Source organism: Protopterus annectens, chromosome 10.part0, assembly GCF_019279795.1.
Source record: "Protopterus annectens isolate FY-2018-M chromosome 10.part0, PAN1.0, whole genome shotgun sequence".
NCBI lineage: Eukaryota > Metazoa > Chordata > Ceratodontiformes > Protopteridae > Protopterus > Protopterus annectens.
Window position 1 is genome coordinate 1,725,756,872 of NC_056744.1, and position 20,677 is coordinate 1,725,777,548.

The 20,677-nt window shown below is 41.9% G+C and overlaps 1 protein-coding gene across 1 annotated transcript in view; it reads right to left on the bottom strand.

Moving 5' to 3' along the window:
* LOC122813967 (nuclear factor 7, brain-like) overlaps positions 1-20,677 on the bottom strand; it is a 144,988-nt gene that overhangs the window by 17,278 nt on the left and 107,033 nt on the right. The window contains exon 4 of the mRNA XM_044086522.1: positions 12,035-12,370. Coding sequence (XP_043942457.1) covers positions 12,035-12,370 — 336 coding nt within the window. The remainder of the gene's footprint in view (positions 1-12,034; positions 12,371-20,677) is intronic.

Genomic DNA, 20,677 nt, shown 5'->3' on the forward strand with positions numbered 1-20,677 from the left:
AGCGTTGCAGACTATTTATATACCAGGGATTTTAATTTCTCTTAGAGTGGATTTGCCATGTGCACTGTTGGAAGAAAGGAGGAAGAGCAAGCAAAGGAATCCAAGGACAGACAGTTAAACCGCCCATTTCTGGGCACGTCAACAACTGATAATAGGAAATGAGCGATTGGGATGGTCAATCTATCCTTGAGATGAACTGATCAAGGACAGGAGTAACATGTCAAAGTTAGGAGAAAGTACCCCAGCAGTTCAACAGACTGGTACCTCTCAAACTAAAGTTGAAAATAAGAAAAAGAAAGAAATCTCTTCTTCAACCCTGAAAAAAAATATTTCTTTTCTTTTAGTTTTTATAAGTCACTTGATTTAATCATTTAAACAGCCACACATCTGAGGCTTGTGAAAACAAATGAATTCTGGCCTCAGTATTGAATGACTACTGCTGGCACTGCATTGATGGCACTCCATTTCTGCTTGACCAGCACTGTCCATCATGGTTCCTAACAAGTTGCACCTGGGACAGCTGTCACCTTCACCCCATCCTAGCCATGAATCAAATTAAGCTATAAGGACACAGGTCCATTTTGTGCACCTGCTGACTTAAGTTGATAAAGGAATAGAAGAGCAGACATTTACCTTTTTCAATTGTGCAAGTAAGGATTTCTGAACTTTGCAAGTTAAAAATAATTCTCCCCTCCATTCTCCTTTTCCACAGAACAAGTTCAATGAGGCATGAATGGGAAATCAGCAAAAATCCTACATTAAGGAAAATCAATTGGGATCGGGTGACATGATTCAGAGACTGGAAAACAGGAAGCTGGAGGATAACTTAAGAAAACAGTGGGGAACAGTGGGACCATGACACAGTGAGGGGTGGAAACATGAGAGTGGACATAAAATGTAGTGATTGGGGTGGCAGTATGGTAAAAGAAGCTATTAGGAGACAGATGCAGAAAACAAACAGGAAGGTTATACAAAGTGGCCTGGCACATTAGTCAGGTTTAGGGGAGAAAGATACCTAATTTGAGGTAGAAGATTGAGTGGTCTGGATTAATGTAAGGGCTGTGGAATAGTTAAGGAAATTAATTTAGTGGTCAGTGATAGAAGTATGCATGGAGTGGCCAATGAGATGGGGGTACAAGGGGAACTGATGGTAACAGCTGTGGGGAGAGCCTATCCAAACACAAGCATCTAATGATTGCAGATGTTAGCTACACTGGTGAATAAGGGCAGCAATCTGGTTAGTGAGGAGAGAGACAGAATGAAATATAGACAATAATAGGTACATGCAGCATATAAAACCATCGTATAAAACTAATTCTAAGGGGTAATAGTCTGCCCATTTCAAGGGCTGTAGCAGTTTCTTTTATGCTTGCTTCCCAATGTGTGAATGGTTTGATGCTGAACAGAACATTTGGCAACATCCACAGTCATTGCACTTAGGCATAGCAGGAATTTGCACTGGCTGTGCCCAAGCAAAGCTTAGTTAAATGAAGGACAACTACACTTAGAACCAGCTACTTTAGTAAGCTTGTAAAAAATATGTAAATGATACAGTAATGAGATGTAAATCAGGAATGGCTGCAATCTGTTTGATGATCTTATCTAAAAGTACAGTTTTGTACCTACCATAAATGTAGATGTCCGATAGGTATGCATCTGCAGTCCTAACAAATGGGTTGTCCTGCCTCAGGCAGCCCTTCGGTCGGCCGGATTCCAAAGTCTGGGTCTGGCCTCGGCTGATGTCGCACTTCACCCGACGTCATAGCTGCTTGGGTATAAAGGCATCAGCCGACGCCATTTTCCTCAGTGTTTCTTGCCCCAGATGCCAGGTGCCCTCTAGGAAGGCTAAATTTGGATAAATGCAGATAATTCCAAACAGTAGAAAACTAAATATATATACATATATACATACAAACAAATACACCATAATAGATTCCCCCAGCTAGCTAAATGAGGGGTAAGTACCCTAGGAATACCACTGAGGGGAAGGTGGGTGGGTAATCCTGACTGCAGATGCATACCTATCAGACATCTACATTTATGGTAGGTACAAAACTGTACTATGTCCTTCAAGGATGCATCTGCAGTCCTAACAAATGGGTAGAATACCATAGCCAAACTGGGGGAGGAGGCACTAAGATAATGATGGTGTAGTTAAGATCCCTTGTAAAACAGCAGTTGCAAAACCTGCTCGGGATCTGGAGTATAAAGAAAGATTATAATGCTTGGCAAATGTATGCACGGAGCTCCAAGTAGCAGCTTCTAAAATGTCTTTGGTAGCCACTCCTCGTAGGAAAGCTGTAGTGGTGGCTTTAGCTCTTGTGGAATGAGGCCTGATATTTTCAGGAGTTGTCTTTCCATGAAATGAGTAGCAGAATCGAATGCAATTTCCTATCCATTTTGAAATTGTCTGTTTTGAAATTGCTTTTCCCTGCATTCCTGTTGCATATGCTACCAGAAGCTGGTCAGTTTTTCTGCTGGCCTTGGTTCTGTCCAGATAGTAGCGCAGTTGTCTGTGCACATCCAAGGTGTGTAGTAGTTTTTCCCCCCTGTTCTGTGGGTTGGGAAAGAATGTAGGTAAATGTATAGCTTGGTTCAAGGACACCCTGGATACCACCTTTGGCATAAAAGTAGGATTGGTTCTCAGAGACACTCTATCCTGATGAAAGATAAGGAAAGGCTGTACTGCCATTAATGCCTGTAACTCAGATACCCTTCTTGCTGAAGTGATTGCTAGCAGGAAGGCAGTTTTCCAAGATAAGAACTGTAAGTCTGCTGTTGCTGCTGGTTCAAAAGGGGAAGTGTTAATTTTTCTAGCACAAAATTGAGATCCCATGCAGGCAAAGGTGGTTTCCTTGGAGGCTTTACATTTTTGATCCCTCTCAGAAATTGTCTGAGGAGAGGATGAGAGAAGACCGGAGGATCCATGTTGTACTCTGCTGAAATTGCTGATGCATGTATCTTAATGGAAGAATAGGACAGGCCATTGTGGAACAGTTCTGCTAAGTATTCCAGGATGTGTGGTAGGTTTGCTAGTGAGACCTTTTCTCCCTTTTTTGCACTCCAAATGAGGAATCTTTTCCATTTGGCTGAATATGTTTTCCTTGTGGAGGGTCTGCGAGCCTCCAGAATAATGTCCTTAACCCTCTGAGATAAATCAAGTTGGTTTTGTTTTATGCAATTTTCCAAGCAGTTAGCTGCAGTGTTTTTAAGTTTGGATGCAGGGTCTTGTAGTTGTTCTGCGTTAGAAGTAAAGGACATAGAGGTAGATGCCATGAATGCGTCCGACACATGCTTCTCAGTAGCGGATACCAATGTTGCCTTGGCCAGTCTGGAGCTATCAGAATTACCTTTGGCTGTTCCTCTCTGATCTTCAGTAGAACTTTGTACATCAAAGGAAGAGGTGGAAAGGCATATACTGTCAGGTCCTTCCAGCTGAAAGAAAGGGAGTCCACACTCTAGGCAAGTGGGTGGTATACTCTTGAGCAGAATTTCTTCAGTTGGTGGTTGAGTGGGTAGGCGAACAGGTCTATCTCTGGCATTCCCCATTTCTTTGTTATGGTTTTGAAGATGTCTGGATGCAGCATCCATTCGTGAGCATCCGTGGTAGTCCTGCTTAAGCTGTCTGCTAGTGAATTCTCTTTTCCTGGTACAAATCTGGCCTGCAGTTGGATGTTGAGATTCAGGGCCAAGTTCCACAGGTCCATTGCCATCCGGCATAGAGGGTATGAATGTGTGCCTCCCTGTTTGTTGATGTACCACATGACTGTGGTATTGTCCGTCCTTATCAGCACGTGTCCTTGCTGGATGAATGGTCTGAATGCCTCGATTGCATGTTTCACTGCCAGCATCTCCTTTAGATTTATGTGTAGATTCAGCTGGTCTTGTGACCATAGGCCTTGGATACACTTGTCTTCCATGTGAGCCCCCCAGCCTAGGTCTGAGGCATCTGTGGTGATGGTCTGCCTTGGATGTGGTTTGTGGAAAGGCAATCCTCTGTTTGTCTGACAGGCCTGAGCCCACCACAGGAATTCTTTTTTCAGACATGGAATGAATGGTATCAGGGCTTCTAAACTGTGTCTGTGCTGAGACCATACATTCCTTAGGTACCATCGTAACTCTCTCATATGCAGTCTGGCATGTGGGATCAATATTAAGCAGGATGCCATGTAACCCAGGGCCTGCAGGACTTTCCTTGCAGTAAGCTGAGTTTGTCTTGTTAATGCCATGAAATAGACTGGTAGTTGCTTTTGTTTTTCCTCGGTGAGAAAAGCCATTTGAGTTATTGTGTCCAGTTCTGCACCCAAAAATGTTATCCTTTGGGATGGCACTAGTCTTGACTTTTGTATGTTGACTGTGTATCCCAAGGCTTGCAGCAGTTGTATGACATTGGCCAAATCCTTTATTAATTTTGTCTTGTTGTCCACTTGTATTAGGCAGTCATCCCGGTATGGGTAGATTTGAATTCCCTGAAGCCTGCAATGAGCAATTACTGATGCCAGGCATTTCGTGAATGCTCTGGGCGCAGTAGATAAGCCAAAGGGCAATGCTGAGAATTGATAATGCTCTGATCCTGCAAGAAATCTGAGGTGTCTTCTGCAATCTGGTCGTATAGGGACGTGCAGGTATGCCTCCTTGAGATCTAGAGTCACCAGCCAAGACTCCTTGCCCAGCATGGGAAGAAGTTGCTGTAGGGTCAGCATTTTGAATTTTGGAACAATGAGATATGTGTTCAGTGCGGACAAATCGAGAATAGGCCTCCATTGATTTTCTTTTCTTGGTACAAGGAATAGTCTGGAGTAAAATCCTTGGCCTTGTTCCATAGATGGTACCTTTTCTATTGCTCTCATCCTTAGTAAACTGATGATTTGTTTTAGAGCCTCTGATTTCTGGCTTGGTGGAAGGTTTGGCATTCCTCTCTTTTTTGGTAGAGTGTGGAAGTGAAACCTGTAGCCCTTGTCTATTGTTTGTAAAGTCCATTTGTCTCCTGTAATACAATGCCAATTTCTTGAGAATAAAGCTAGCTTTCCGCCCAAGGGTGCTTCCAGTTGTTCCCTGGTAGGCGGAATCAGAGCCAAGTCATTGTGTCTGTCCTGTAGAAGTGGTTGTAGTCGCAGCTGTGGCGGCACTTCTTTGGTTGGCAGGTTGCCACTGACGACCCCTGTGGGCACCCCTAGATTGACCTCTGCCTCTGGGGCATCTATTTCTGCCTCTCTGTGCTGTGGAGGTGTCTGGAAAGGACCAATTCTTTGAAGGCCAATTTCTGCTAAACCTCGGAGGTTGGACCTGCAAAAAATCCTTTACTGTTTGGACAGATTTTGCTTTTTCTTCCACTTTCTTTCGAACCTCCTGTGCAGGGGAGCCAAACAAACTTTGTTTCTCCATAGGGGCATCCAGACGTTTAGACTTAACATGGTCTGGTAAGGATTGTTCTTTTAACCAGGCATGCCTTCGAATCACTGCTCCAGTCATAGCTGATCTAAATAAAGCCTCCAGTGCATCATAGCCACATTTTAGGAAATGATTACTGACCTGCTGAGAGTTGTGTACCAAATCCTGAAGGGACTTACGGTCTAAAGGTTCTGGGGAGGCCAGCTTTTTATTCAGCTGATCTAACAAAAATTCCTGATACTGTATCATGTGAAATTGACAGTTTAAAGCCCTGGCAGAAAGAGTAGCAGATGTATAAACCTTTTTACCCCATCTCTCTAATGCTCTAGATTCTCTTTCAGATGGTAGTGGGTTTTTGGCAGAGGCAGCTGCAACACCTTTAGGGCCTTGAGAAATGGTTTCTGGGTCTGCAGCATGAGCCTTATACAAGTGGTAGTGAGAATCCGGGACCCTGTAGTATCTATCAGGCTTTGCAGGGGCCGGGGGAAGAGAATCAGGGGCAGTACTGGCATCATTGTATGCATCATCCACAACTGATAGTACAGGTGGAATGGCTAAAGACCTATGCTGTGGTAAGTGTAAAAAAGTCCTAAGCCTTTTCCTGGAATCAGAAAAATCCTGACCCTGCCATTGGAAGTGTTCCCTCATTGAGTGTAGGGTTTCCCCAAAAAAAAATTCTTCTGGAGGTGAGGCAGAAGGAATGGAGTCTTCTGCATCAGAATCCTCATAAGGTGAGTACGGGTCTTCCTGATGGTCCGATACATCTGAACCATCCGAGGAGTAGTTAGAGGACAGAGGTTCAGGGGATTCAGTCCTAGGCCTCTTTTCAGGAGGGGGTTGTGAGGCCCTGTCTGGGTGAGGTTGGGTTCCCCTGATCAGAGAAATAAGGTCCTCAGCAAGGCTGAGAATCTGGGAACTTGAGGAAGGCCTGTGAGAGGGAGCTTTTGAAGGTAAGGCTTTGGAAAGTTTGGCTGCTTTAGCCCTGGAAAAGACCTTGATAGACATAGAAGCAGGGGGTCTAGCTGTCCCATGTGCAGGAGTAGAGATGTCCAACGGAATAGTGTCAGACAACTCTTGTGTGCCTGCTACTTCAGCAGGGATTTCTGTAGCCGACTCAGCCATGGCCTGTGTGGCCTCGGTTATCGGAGGCATGCTTTCGGCCGATGGGAGAACCGAGGTCTCGTTTTCAGCCGAAACCGAGACACTCGCGGTAGGCCTAACCGTGGTTTCAGCTGAAACCGCGGGCCGCGAGTGTCGGTCCTTTTCTTTGCGTTTTTTAGCTAAATGGGTAGTCGGAGTCTCCGATGGCATTTTATATGCAAAAGTGGAGCCAAAAAACTCTTCGGCAAACTCCGACCGACGTCTGAGAGTCCGTCGGTTGAAGGAAGCACAGGCTAAACAAGCTGATACGTCGTGGTCTGGGCCTAAGCAAGGAAGGCAATAAGAGTGGAAATCCTTATGAGGTATTTGTTTCCCACAAGTTAAACAATTATTTACTTTGTCTGACATCGGCTGAGGCAAGAAAGAGTCCCCAATGGGGTACTTAGCTTTTTAGAAGTCTTCGGTACGCTGAAATCTCTGGATCTGACCAACCGGCACTTGCAAACAGCTTCTGCTTCGGGCACTGCGCGGCAAGAAAGACTGAGGAAAATGGCATCGGCTGATGCCTTTATACCCAAGCAGCTATGATGTCGGGTGAAATGCGACATCAGCCGAGGCCAGACCCAGACTTTGGAATCTGGCCAACCGAAGGGCTGCCTGAGGCAGGACAACCCATTTGTTAGGACTGCAGATGCATCCTTGAAGGACATCAATGCATTTTCCTACCTGCTTGCAATTCATAGTAACTTTTTTGTGTGTTCCTGCACTGTGCACATATACATTACAAAGTGGAAGTCACACCTTTTCTATCTTTGTAATCTGTGAACATGCTTGCGGTAACTGCTACCTTGGGTATTTCCTGCTGAGAACCGCTTGCTCTTACCAAAACTAGCGCTGCTCGATGGTTAAGAAGGTACAGACATCTTGGCCTTTGGCTATTTCCATGCACTCATTTCCTATCAATGGATAACATGGTCAGTACCCCCCCCCCCCCGGAGAGTATGGTAGCCTGAAAAGCTGCCAACATCACAAGCTTCAGAACCTGGAAAAGGCAGAGGTTGACTAGGCAGTAGGGAGACACCTTCAACCAACAGAAACTATTCTTTAGCAGGTAGAAGACTTGCTGACCCAATTGTCTTTGACCACTGAGCCACCAGAGGCCTCCATCCACATATCATCAGGGTTCCCTCTGAAGACCAGACTGGGGTGTGACCAGTGCTGCACAAGTCCTCACCCTTCCACTTTTGTGTCTGCTAACGGTATGTCTTCCTTCCCTCACCAATGTGGGCCCACCATAATACTTCTGTCTTGTCCATCTTTTATGCAGCATCCATTCCTTAACTCTTTCTTAAGCATCTCCCTATGCTGCATCCATTCCTTAACTCTTCCTTAAGCATCTCCCCTATGCCTTCTTCCCTTACGCCTTCATGAACTTCTCTTATATTAAAAGGTAGGGGGTCTATCCCCTGCAAAAACTGCCCCTCCCCTCTCATCCTACTCCCTGTAACACAATCCTCGTTATGCCTTCCTTTTCTGTCCTTCATCTTCTCTTTCCCTCATTTCCAGCTCTCCTATTTTTGCTCTCCTATTTTTTCCTTTCCAATCTTATAAAAGACCAGTCAAGGTGTCCACTTAAGCACATCCCTACATTCAGTAAATAAAACTTTTAGCAGTTTAATCCGATTTCTGAACAGCTGTGCTGAGTGCAGCTTTCCTCAAATAATTGTTTGTGGTATGCACAAGTTAGCACAGGCTTTCACTCACTTATAAACAATAGAAACAGCAGAAAGATGTAAGTTGCCACTTTATATTCAAGTGGCTTCCATGACACACAAGACTATGTTTAATACATTTTATAGTAGCCACAAATGTTGCGGTCATTTCTGTACAGCACACCATTTTTCTGTAATCTGCACCATTCATTGGTGCTTACCACATTTATGTAAAGGTACAGTGGCCCTCTTCTCAGGTTACCACTGTACATATGCAAGCTGAGGGATAGGAATGCCACCCAATGTTTTTCTTCTGGTGTTTCCACAACAGTACACAATGTATAGATTAATTCATCAGGTTGTCTATACATGAAGTTTATAGCATTTTGCAGGATAAATACAAAACAACATAAATGCAACCAAAGAGGCAAGAATCTCCATTCCTACAAGTCTCACTGAATGGCTTCTAATACATATAAATGTAATTACAGCAGTAATATTTATGAAGATGAAAAAGGATGAGATGCAAGTACAACACTGTAGATTGTTACTCTACAGATGTCACTTGTGTACCACTACAGCATCGGCATAAATATTCTTTGTATGTAAAGGAAAAAAAAACACAGCAGGCTTCAAAATGTTTACAAAGTGTGCACACAATACGTATTACTGTTACTCAGGTTAGCAGCAACTACAAAGTTTAGTAACAAATGCTCATACACAGACACACGTCGATAGGTCTGAATTATCAAACTTTTACTTGTGTAATGAAACCGGTACAACTGAGAGCTATACAACAGTTAAGAGAACTGGGGGGGGGGGGGTTCAGCATTTATTCTGTGCACTAACCAGTTAGTAGAACTGTATGCCAGTAGAATAAATATGACATATTTTTACTTTCCCATTACAGACATCATTGTTCTAACATGCATATGCAGACTGTTACCATCAAGCCCTCAGTGTATTTGCCCAGAGACCCATGGGTTTGCCTTCGTTATCTAATTCTCTGAGATGGAATTCAAACAGGAAAAACTGAGGAGTGGATGACAGGTGCAAGTCACCCCTGAAAAAGCAGTGGGGGGGGGGTCTGTTAACCATCTCAGACCATGCAGATGCACACTGAATCCTCTTAGAATCAATTTACTTAGCCAGTTACTTTATCCTTGAACTTAGGCATCATTCTTGGTAATGGTAAAATGTTGCTCAATTCCAGAGCCTCGTTTTCTTCAAAGGCATGAGCAGAGGGAGTTAAAACTGCGTCTCCTCATCTCCCTTAAAGTGGAATCCCTATCATTCAACCCCACATGGTCAACTACAAAGTTGTAATTGTAAATGGGGTGGCACAGAGGCCTAAGGGCCCTAGTGATCCCTAATCCTAGTACCATATACAGCTGTCACCTTGTCCTTTTCCAACCTGGTGACTGTGGTCTCTCTATGTCTTGAAATGTAATTACCAATGACCAACACATTTTCTGGAGTGTGCTGATGCCTTATAAGACCTCAATGGTACAGGTGACTTGGGTGTAGGGATACTGTTAGCATTTAGACAAAATAGCTGACATAAGCTAGTAGGATGACAACTAGACCTTGGAGGTTTAGGAAAGGTTTCTTTATGACCTCAACATGTGTTACAGTGGAGTTTTGTTAACTGTGTTACTATGTTATGTTGTGCTGTTTAATGGGTTATGGGTGGGACACAGAGCGAGAGACTAGCCTCCAGTTTTGATAAACAATGCATCTCTCTCTAGTGGAACTAGTGAGCGTTAGAACTTGGCTAACAGTAAACATGAAACAGTAGTTATACTGCCTCAAAAAGCACGTACAAATAGGTTCAAGGATGAGACTAAAACATGATCAGACTAGACAGTTACAGGCAGTGTTCTTTTACTTCAATTAATTACACAAAAGACAGCTGCCAGAATATGCTCTCAGTACAGCTCTACAAGCAGTGCAAACAGTGATGGTTAAGGACACTCAACGTATAACTAGCTTACTTACACAGTAAGTGGATCAGCTCTGAGGGAGAGCCTTTTAGAGGATTGTTGGTTTCACCTGTAATTATATGTGGGCACTCAGTATTCCGGGTATGTGGATCACAACAGGAGGACAAATTAATTTAAACAGTTTAAGAGGAGTGGCTTGACACAAAATTATACTTTTGGGTGTTTACTGGTGAGAGTCGATGAAAGCTGAGAAGCAGGGCACTTTGTTGAAAAATTAATATAAAGGGCAGATGACCACAATGTCACTGGGTTTAATAACACAACAAGAACACAGGAAGGATGTTAAATCTTCAAATACCTGGGACATGCAGCACATTTATTTTTCATTGGAACTATAATGGTTTAGGAGTCCGTAGATGCTTATGAGAATAACATAAAACACAATGAACAATGAAGAAACACACTGCTGAACTCCCAAGGATACCGAGTGAATCAAAGACAAAATATAAAACAATCTTCGGTACACCTCCATGGCCTTGGTTGCACTCTTAGGAAAAACTAAAACAAAAAACTTTTAATGAAACCTTTAAAAACACTGGCAAACTTAGAACATGGAGAGCTAATACAATGATTGGCTGTATTAGCTCTCCATGTTCTAAGTTTGCCAGTGTTTTTAAAGGTTTCATTAAAACGTTTTTTGTTTTAGTTTTTACTGAGTGCAACCAAGGCCATGGAGGTGTACTGAAGATTGTTTTATATATTATGTAAAACACAATGAAAGACTGAGTTTGGTTTGGTGCTTTGCATAACTTACTGATAAGAGACAGAATTCCATATAACATCAAATTGATAAGAGGACGACTACAAACAGAAGTAGCGATGACACATGATAAATCACTGGTTATGTGGTTTGAGCATTTTAGACTGAAAGCATGATTGTGGAGCTGGACATGTTCAAAATAAGAGCTGTAGCACAACGGGACAGTACAACTGAAAATGTATAAAAAGAAAAGTGAACGTGAAATTAGGATGGGCCTGCTTATAAAATAGCAGTTAGACAGTACACCAAATACAAGCAATACACATGAGCCAGTCAGCCTATAACTGCTACTGACTCAGAGAAGATAACCAAAGATATTCTAATCATTTGGATACTGTTTACAAGGCATTCATTCATAGTTTGTCTGCACTGCATCATAATAGTATGTATTATACAGCTCAACTTGCTTGTTCAAGAATTCAGGCCAAAAGCCAGAAGTAATGTGGAGACAAAAATTCAGGCCAAAAGCCAGAATTAATGTGGAGACAAAGGCCCAAAATCAGAAACAATTGTTACATATTATTCTAATTCACTTAAAATGTTAATTAGCAATTGGTTCTATATCAGGATGTACTTTCTGAAGAACAAGAATGAAACTGTAATGTCTACCATTAGCGACTGACTCTAATCCTCAGTAATTTACCAGAAAATAAATTTTTTTTGAGGGAGATGCAAAAATCTAAGGTAAAACTAGAGGTGTTCTGCAAAATTCTGGACAGCTGAGAGATATGTTATCAGATCTTACCACTGTGTTTTTCTGTATACTGCAATGGCTTTACATGTAACCTCTGTAATCTTATATTGTCTGCTAGGGTTTCTTCTCTTCTCAGTGCAAATGGACTATGCCTAGATGGAACTTTACAATCAACAAACAAAAATAAATAATTACAAATTTAAACAAGGTATGTTCTTGGTGTTCTGGAGTATTTGGAAAATCCTTGATAAATTCACTTCTGCAATATGTAAAGAAAAACATATCACGGTTACACTGTCACGACATACTACTTACAATCAACTGCCCGATCTTGTATATAAAATAAAACACATGTAATGAAAAGTACACTTACAGTTAGAAAATGAACTGTTTCCTGTTTTCGAGTCTCAGACTTATCACACAATGATTTACATGTTGCAGTAACATCATGTTTAATGTTTTCAGCATTTTCTTTCATCTCTTCCACAGTCAGTGTTATTTCCTTCCTGAACTCCAAGCTGCCGTTGGGTACTTTCACATTGGTGACCACAGCATCATGTTTTGTACATTCAAGGTTTTCTTCCATCTGTTTAAGAGCCACCACTTTATTTTTAAGCTGTTGGACTAATTTTTGCTCCCAGTCATGTAGTAACACATGCAGTTTTGTAAACTCTCGTGTAATGTATTGTTCCAAACTATAAGCATCATCCTGGAAAACAAACACAGAAAGAATCAAGTTGAGTGACTGTACATCACAATGTCAGTTTTGTCTATGCACTTCTCATACAAACTTATGAGTGAAGGTCAGTCTTGTTGCAAACAGGCCAAACACCTGTCCATGACATTTGTGACCAGAGTTCAACACTTAGTCCATGGCAGAGTTCCTAAGCCAGCAGAGAGCAGAAAAAGCGACTTTCTTGATTATAAGTATTTTTTAAACATTTTATTTTGCATTTTTCGATCTTTTGAGCTTTTCGACGACTGTTTGTGCCTATATTACTGTTTTATTACCTGATTTTCCTGTTTTTCTGTGCTTAAATTGTTGATTGCACTTGTTGGCTAAAGTTTTGCTTAAAAGTAACAAACAGGCTAATACACTCAAGTGTACCAGCCTTTGATAGCAATTTAGTCGAAAAACAAAGCATTTGCTGTATTTTTTCTGTCTGTGTGCAAAAAAACTAAAAAAAACAAAAAAAATACTACTGCTTTCCTAAACTTTCCTAGTTAGTTGTTCCAGTGATCAGATTTTGCTGATCCCTGGGCTTTGTATTTGGTTCCTGTGTTCCTCCATTTTCTTGTGTGGCCAGAGGTAGTTTCTTTACTCACCAGTGGGAGTGGGGAGTACTGAGCTGCTTGTTTGTCCTCAGAGGAGTGGTTAGAGACAGCAACTAGTAATTCGTTGGCCATTTTGGGTCATTTCCTGTTTTTTCCAGCCCCCTGCTATAAAGCACGCATTAGCGCGATTTAGCGCGGAGTTGCCACTGTTGCACACAAGAGCAGCGGTTAAACAAGGTTAAACTATTCGGGCTACCTAAATTCCACTCTTCAATTTTTCCCTTAAAACTACCTTCCTCGAACTGTACTGCTGATCAAACCAGCGTACCCTATAACTAAAAAGTTCATCTCTACTTGATTCCCAAGTAGACTATTCTCTATCTGTAAAGCCTAGCACTTGCTCCTACAGTACTTTCACCTTGATAAAGCACTCTTATTATAGATAGTACTCCACCAGCCTAGAACCCACATCCCCCGGAGTCTTTTGTAAGTTTCTTATCTATTCCTTCTAGCATGTCGAGGGATCAGTTGCTAGTGTCCTCTCCTGCTCAGCTGGTGAACCTGGGAATACTGAGGCAATGTTACAATTGCCTCATGTACACAGACAACCCTCTCCTTCTCCCACAAAACACAAATACATGCGAGAGATGCAACTATACGGTCAAACTGGAGGCTGAGCTCTCTCAACATAGGACTGGCAAGACCAGACAGGAGGAGAAGGTAACCACACACACTACATACCCAGTCACACATAGTACCAGCACAACTTCAAATCATACACATAATCACACAAAGTCATACTCGGAGGCTCTGATCAATAATCTACCAAAACAGCAGAGGCCACCAAAGCAGACACCCAAACAACTACCACCTCAGGACCAAACACATGCAACACATAGACCACACAGTCAGAGTGTCAAACAGTCACAGCCCTTAAGGCCAAACACAATGCCAGACACACTCGTCATTGGTGACTCCATAGTCAGACACACTGACGTCCCGCTCACCAGACTGAATAAGGAGAAGGTCACAGTAAGCTGCCTGTCAGGCGCTAGAATCCGCCACATAATGCAAGCACTCAGGTCTCTCAACAGCAGGTACAAGTATGACTCAGTCATTGTCCACGCTGGTGTCAACGACCTGAGACGTACCTCCTTGGACTACATGAAAAGAGACATTGAGGAGCTCTCTGATTATGTAGCCCAGGCAGGTATGACCCTGACCTTGAGCAGTATCCTACCTTCACTTAGAATGATGCCACAATACAGTGATAAGATGATTAGCTTTAATAATTGGCTTAAATTCTGGTGTCATTCAAAGGGGATCAAATGTCTGTCTGCCTGGGATGACATGCTGGACAAGCCACGCTGCTTCGCAAGGGACGGCTTGCATCTGTCACCCCTGGGCTTCCGGATATTGGCAAAGGCTCTTGCCACCCCCATAGTGCCTTTTTTAGGCAAGGCTCAAATTCTAAACCTACCACCCTAGAACACAAAAAAGGAAAAAAACTAAGGGTAATGCTGCTCAACGCCAGAAGTCTCAATCTCAAGATGCACGCACTCGAGGCCCTTCTCAGTATGGAGAACATCGATGTCTGTGCTGTGACAGAAACCTGGTTCAAGGCTCCTGAGAGCACCCCAGCACTATCAGGTTTTACCTCGTATCATGCGTTCCGGCCCCAAAATCCGGACAACACCAAGAAAGGAGGCGGGGTGTCCATATTCATAAAGGACACCCACACCTCAAGGTTGGTGGCAACGCACGATGCATCGGAGACCATCCAGGTGCAAATAACCATAGGCAAAACTGCTCTGCAATTTGTAGCATGTTACAGGCCACCCTCTCAAACTCAGGAACCTCACATGGCCTTCCTGAAAACACTGGAGGGGATAAATGTATCTCCAAACACCATCATACTAGGTGACTTCAACTACCCTAATATAGACTGGGAACACTACTCAAGCCCAAACACTCTAGCCCAAAGGTTCCTGGAGTTCATAAACTCAAATGCCATGGAACAACTTGTCACCATCCCCACAAGAGGAGAAAACATACTTGATCTCATCATCACAAACATGGGACCACAATGTTCAACACCGGAAGTATACCCCTCACTGGTGAGATCAGATCATAAACTAATCTAGCTGGAGGTCCTCATCCCACCCCCACCTGAAATAAAAAAGACCACAGTGAAAAACTTCTCAAAAGCCAACTTCACACTTCTAAAAACTAGTGTGGTCTCCTTTAAGGCCCCTGAGCTGGTGGTAAACATTACTCAAACCGCTGAATCACTTACAAATGCCTTCTACCAGCACCTACAGGACTGCATGGATCAGGCAATCCCAAACAAAACTAAGACTCTTTGTACCAAAGGCAAGCGTCCAGTCTGGTGGACCCCTAGCTATAAACAAGCTCTACAACAAAAGGAGGAAGCTACTACAAGGTAGAGCAAAATCCTTGAAAGGTAAGACACCCTTGATCACTATAAGTAAAAAACTAAGAGCTCTCACAAAATCATCCAAGGCAAATTTTGAGAGAAAAATCGCCAAGGACTCAAAAGACAATCATAAGACCTTCTTTAGCTATGTTAGAACCCTAGGAAGAAACTCCCAGATATGCTCAGAATTAGTTCAAAATGATGTGAAGATTACTGAACCTACACACATTGCCAACATATTGGCTGACAGGTTCAGTGCTAACTTCTCCCTCCCCTCCCCCCCAAAAGGAGAGATATCTATACCAGAGGATTGTAGCCCCCCAAACATCTCTAACGCCCAGGTGAGAACTGCTCTCTCCAAGGCAAAAAACACAGCATCCATGGGACCGGATGGTGTCCCCGGCTGTGTACTCCACGAACTCAATGAGGAATTAAACCCGCAGTTAGGACAGCTGTTTAATCTTAGCCTCACCTCAGGATACGTACCCAAGGAGTGGCGCACGGCGACTGTGGTCCCACTTCACAAGGGCGGTGCCTCCACCGACCCTGGAAATTACCGTCCCATTAGCTTGACAAGCCTTATCTGCAAAGCCATGGAAAGGATCATAATGGAACTCATAAATAAAGACATAGGGAACTTGCAGACTCTGGATCCAACCCAGTTTGGCTTTGTCAAAGGCAGATCATGCCTTTTAAACTTGGTTGACTTTTTCCAAACAGTCACCAAGGCCATTGATGAGGGTAAGGCAGTCCATACAGCCTACCTCGACCTGGCAAAGGCCTTCGACACAATATCCCACTCAGGTATCATCGAAAAACTCATCAGCTTGAATGTAAACCCATACATCACAAGATGGGTTGCAAACTGGCTAAGTGACAGAACCCACAGGGTCAGAGTAGCTGGCGCCATGTCAGACTCAAAGCCGGTCACAAGTGGTGTCCCACAAGGCTCAGTCCTGGGTCCACTCTTGTTCGGCATCTACTTTTCTGAAGTACAAGCAAACACAGGAGGGTTATGGCTGACAAAGTTTGCAGATGACTGCAAACTGGGCGCCATAGTCGAAAACACATCTGACACAGATATCCTTCAGAAGGGCCTCACAGAAATGGATAACTGGTGCCAGAGCCATGGCCTAAAGTTAAACGCCAAGAAATGCATAGTCATACCCTTCGGGAAAAACAAGGATACCCCTAGCTACCATATAGGTGGCAATCCACTGAGCACAGAAGAAGTTATCAGGGATCTGGGGACCCAGGTTGACAGTAACCTTTCGTTTGACACTCACGTTGCTAAAGTAGTTAGGAAGACCTTCTACATTGCCCAACTGATCATGAAAGGATTCACATCTAGATCAAGGGAGGTCATCGTCCCCCTGTACTCATCACTCATTAGACCTATGATTGAGTACAATGCCCCATTCGGAATGTATCTGACCCGACACCTGCAGCAGCTGGAAAGGCCCCAAAAGTTCCTCACCAAAAGGATAAAGGGTCTCAAAAATATGTCTTATGCTGCCCGACTGAAAGAACTCCAACTCTATTCAGTCGCATACCGCTTGCTCAGAGGTGACCTGTGCCTGACATACAAGGCCATGTCAAACCCAGATTTGATGAATATGCTTCACCTCAAAAAATCTAGATTCCTCAGAACCACAAGAGCGGGAGACTTAAACCTTGACACGGTTATTAATAGAACGTGCTGGAGGGACAGATTCATCACCCAGAGACTCCCTATGCTGTGGAACAAAATCCCGGTACATGTGAGGCAAAGCACCTCGCTGGCCTTGTTCAAGAGGAATCTTGACCAATGGATGGGAGATCGCAGATATACCCCAGGGATTACTTCAGTGTCACTGCTTGACAGAGGCACAGCAAAATAATAAGCATAGTTTTCTTCAAACTAAAGGGGTGGCGAAAGCCACATAACTATGGGCTAGGCTTATAAATGCCCTTGGGCAGATAGCCTAGTATGAACCTATGAACCTATGAACAGAGAGGGACCACCACCTAGGGTACTTTCTGACACTGTGGAAAGGGGATATCAATATAAAGATGAGCCCTAACAAAAAAAAAAAATGCACTGTAAATTAATGATCATTGGAGGAAGGAAACACAAAATAGGAAAAGGTGGGTAGGTGTGTGTTTGAGGGGTTGGTTTCTGCCAGTTTAATCTCTGTTATATAGCCTGGATGGTCTCTGATGATTGAAGTGTCTCTCTGGATATGTACAATTGTCAAGAGGCTATAATCCTAGGAAACCTCTCCAGCCATAAGGAGCAAAGTGGGCTTAGTCCCTACAAGAACATTAATATAGGATTAATAGGAGAAATGTTGAGAAAAAATGTTTTGGTTGGGTTATGACCTTGCTCAGAGCAGCACAGCAAGGCCTAATCTGTTGTATGGAATTTATTTTCAAAAAAAGGAATATGTAGGGGTTATCCATATAAAGGTTACTTCTACAATGTAGAACTTAGTACGTAAAACACAAATAACTGTGCCATGATTCAACCACAGCAAATAACAATTTGCAATGCAACTGTAATTATGTGTTGGGCCAGTGTTAGGTCTTTGTATGAAATTTGGATACATACATGTGATGTAGCATGACTTGTAGGTGTCTGATGTTGGGAAACACATGCGATACAGAATGGGTGGTACTGACCTACGGGAGATGCTGTTCACAGCAGGTACATAATGGCTCAAGTGAGACCTTCATAACTTCCTTTCAATACATTAAACAGAAATGGGGATTAGCCAAGTATTTGGCTAATGAGGTTCATTGTCATAGGCTCAACCTTTAAAGGCAAAACTCAGTCTGTACTTTTTTCCTATTCCCTTCATTAGAAACATTGCAGAAAGTACAGTTGTATAAAACTTACCATAAGAGTAGACATCCTTCTCATCACTGTATTCCTCAGTGAAGGGGTCTCCTGCCAAGGATAGTCCAACATCCAGGCAACATACCAAAGCCTTTACATCTTATAGCTGCCATACATCTCACATACGCTCCCTATATTGCATGTGGGGCATGAAGGGGACATACGATCAGAAATACTCAGAAATGAATTAACCCAGAAGGAACAAAATACCCCCCAAGGGCAATATAGAACATGTACATCCAAAAGAAAAAAGTTCAGAAGGGAAAGAAGTGAGAGCCCTTCAGCCAAGAAGGTAACAAAATACAGGGGAAAGAGCTATAATAGAGGGGGGAAGGATGGAGGGGCAGAATACCACAACAGTGAAGAGAAGGACAACTACTGTTATGGTAAGATTTTACACAAATGTACTACTGAAAGTCCTTCCATATTACTGTTGCAGTATTCATAACAAATGGGAAAGTACAAGACCTAAGAGGAAGACTGGGAGGAGGAAGGCGCAGAAGAGCCCTTTACAAACCCATGCAAAATAGCCCTGGCAATACATGACCTGGTAACAACATCCATTTGTAATGTTTAGTAAAAATATCAACAGTGGACCAAGTAGCTTCAATGATGGAATTAGTGTCTAAACCCTTGAAAAAGGCATAAGAAGAGGCAACCACCCTAGTACAATGTGCAATTACAGATGAAGAAACATATTTGCCATGAAAGAAATAAATGAAAATGGCCTTAGAGATCCAGGTGGAGATGGTTTACTTGGAAACAGCTAAACCTAAAGTCCTGGGATAAAAGGAAACTAAAAGTTGCTCAGATTTGTAAATAATTTGTTTTATCCAAATTACATCTAGGCTGTCTATGCAGGCCTAAGAAGTGAAGAACCTTCTCACTGGTAGACTGAGAAGAAGGAAAAAAAGGACAGAATTACATAGACTGTTTAAGGAACAACTCATTGACCACATTAGGCATAAAAGAAGGATTAGTACAAAGAGACACTCTATCCCTGTGAATAATTTAAAAAGGAGGAATGGCCATAAGGGCCTGAAGCTCAGGATTTCTCTTGGCAGAAGTTAAAACCAAACAATTGAACAGTCTTCCAAGTACAATGTTGCAAGGAAGCTTGTAGGTCAATTTACCCTCAATAACAGCATTCATATATTCCTATAATGGGGGAATAGTGTTCTGTTCCTCCTCACTCATATTATCATGCATCTGGTTAACAGATTCATTCAACTTATAGTCTTTCATTAAATATTAGGTCAACTTAGCTTTTCCTTTTTCAAAGCAATAAGACTAGAATATCAATCCATCCTTTTTAGTATATTCATCTTAACATTCTTCTGAGTTTCCTTAAATCTATACGTGTATGCAACAAGAAACCACAAAATGTCCAATTCTATATTAATGGAGTTTGAAAAAATGTATTTCATAATGATTTTAAAACTTGATTTCATGTATGTAGATTCTTAAGACTGAACTGAATTTCCTTTTAAAGTAAATTGTATTAACCAGATGAAAGGATTACCTGGTTTCTAGGATGAGAACCATAACCCAACTTTCAAGAACAATCAGATGGATTGTTACATATTTCTAATTTATCATATTTGCCAAACTTATTAGAATTTAGTAAAATCAGTTCCTGAATGCTTTTTATTGACTAGTGTAAGTTGAGCCTATCCAGAGTATAATAGAGTTAAAATCTGAAGCAACAGAATTTATTTTACATCTGGGAAACTGATACCACCATACTCCCATTAAACTTGTATGATTTCTATAAGCAATTTTCAGCTTTTTAGGATACCATAAGAATGAAGTTAACATTTTTTCCATTTCCTTTAAAAGTTTTTTGTCAGGTATTAATGTTATTGAATGCAATATGTACATGATCTTTGGCAATATAATCTTTTTAATAAGTAATAACATAGCCTTAAAAGTAAAAAAAAAACATTCATTCCCTTTTTCATAAGTACCATTTCAATTATTTTTTTTTTCAAAATTTGTATTAATAATCTTATTCCAATCTTGATAAACTAAAATATTTCAAAATAAAAATTTCCTTCCCAATTATATCTATGTTAATCTTTAAACTTATTATCTAGTATATAATTTACACTAAAGTTTCAGTTTTATCATTATTAAATTTCAGCAGCTACCGTTCTTGAAATGACTCAATTTCCTCATCTATTTCTTCAAATGAATAATTTAAATCTGCTATAGTGAATAAATCATCTATAAAAGCTGTAGTTTAGATTAATAATCCCTGTTAATTGAAAATCCATCATTTTTTTCATTGCTTCTTATAGTATTAGCTGATGGTTTGATAAATAATGCAAACAATAGAAGAGCAAGGGCTGCCCTTGTTTTTTCCCTTTGTTTAAAATGAATCCCCAAGAAACATAAAAGCCAATTGACATATGGAGTCCCTACAC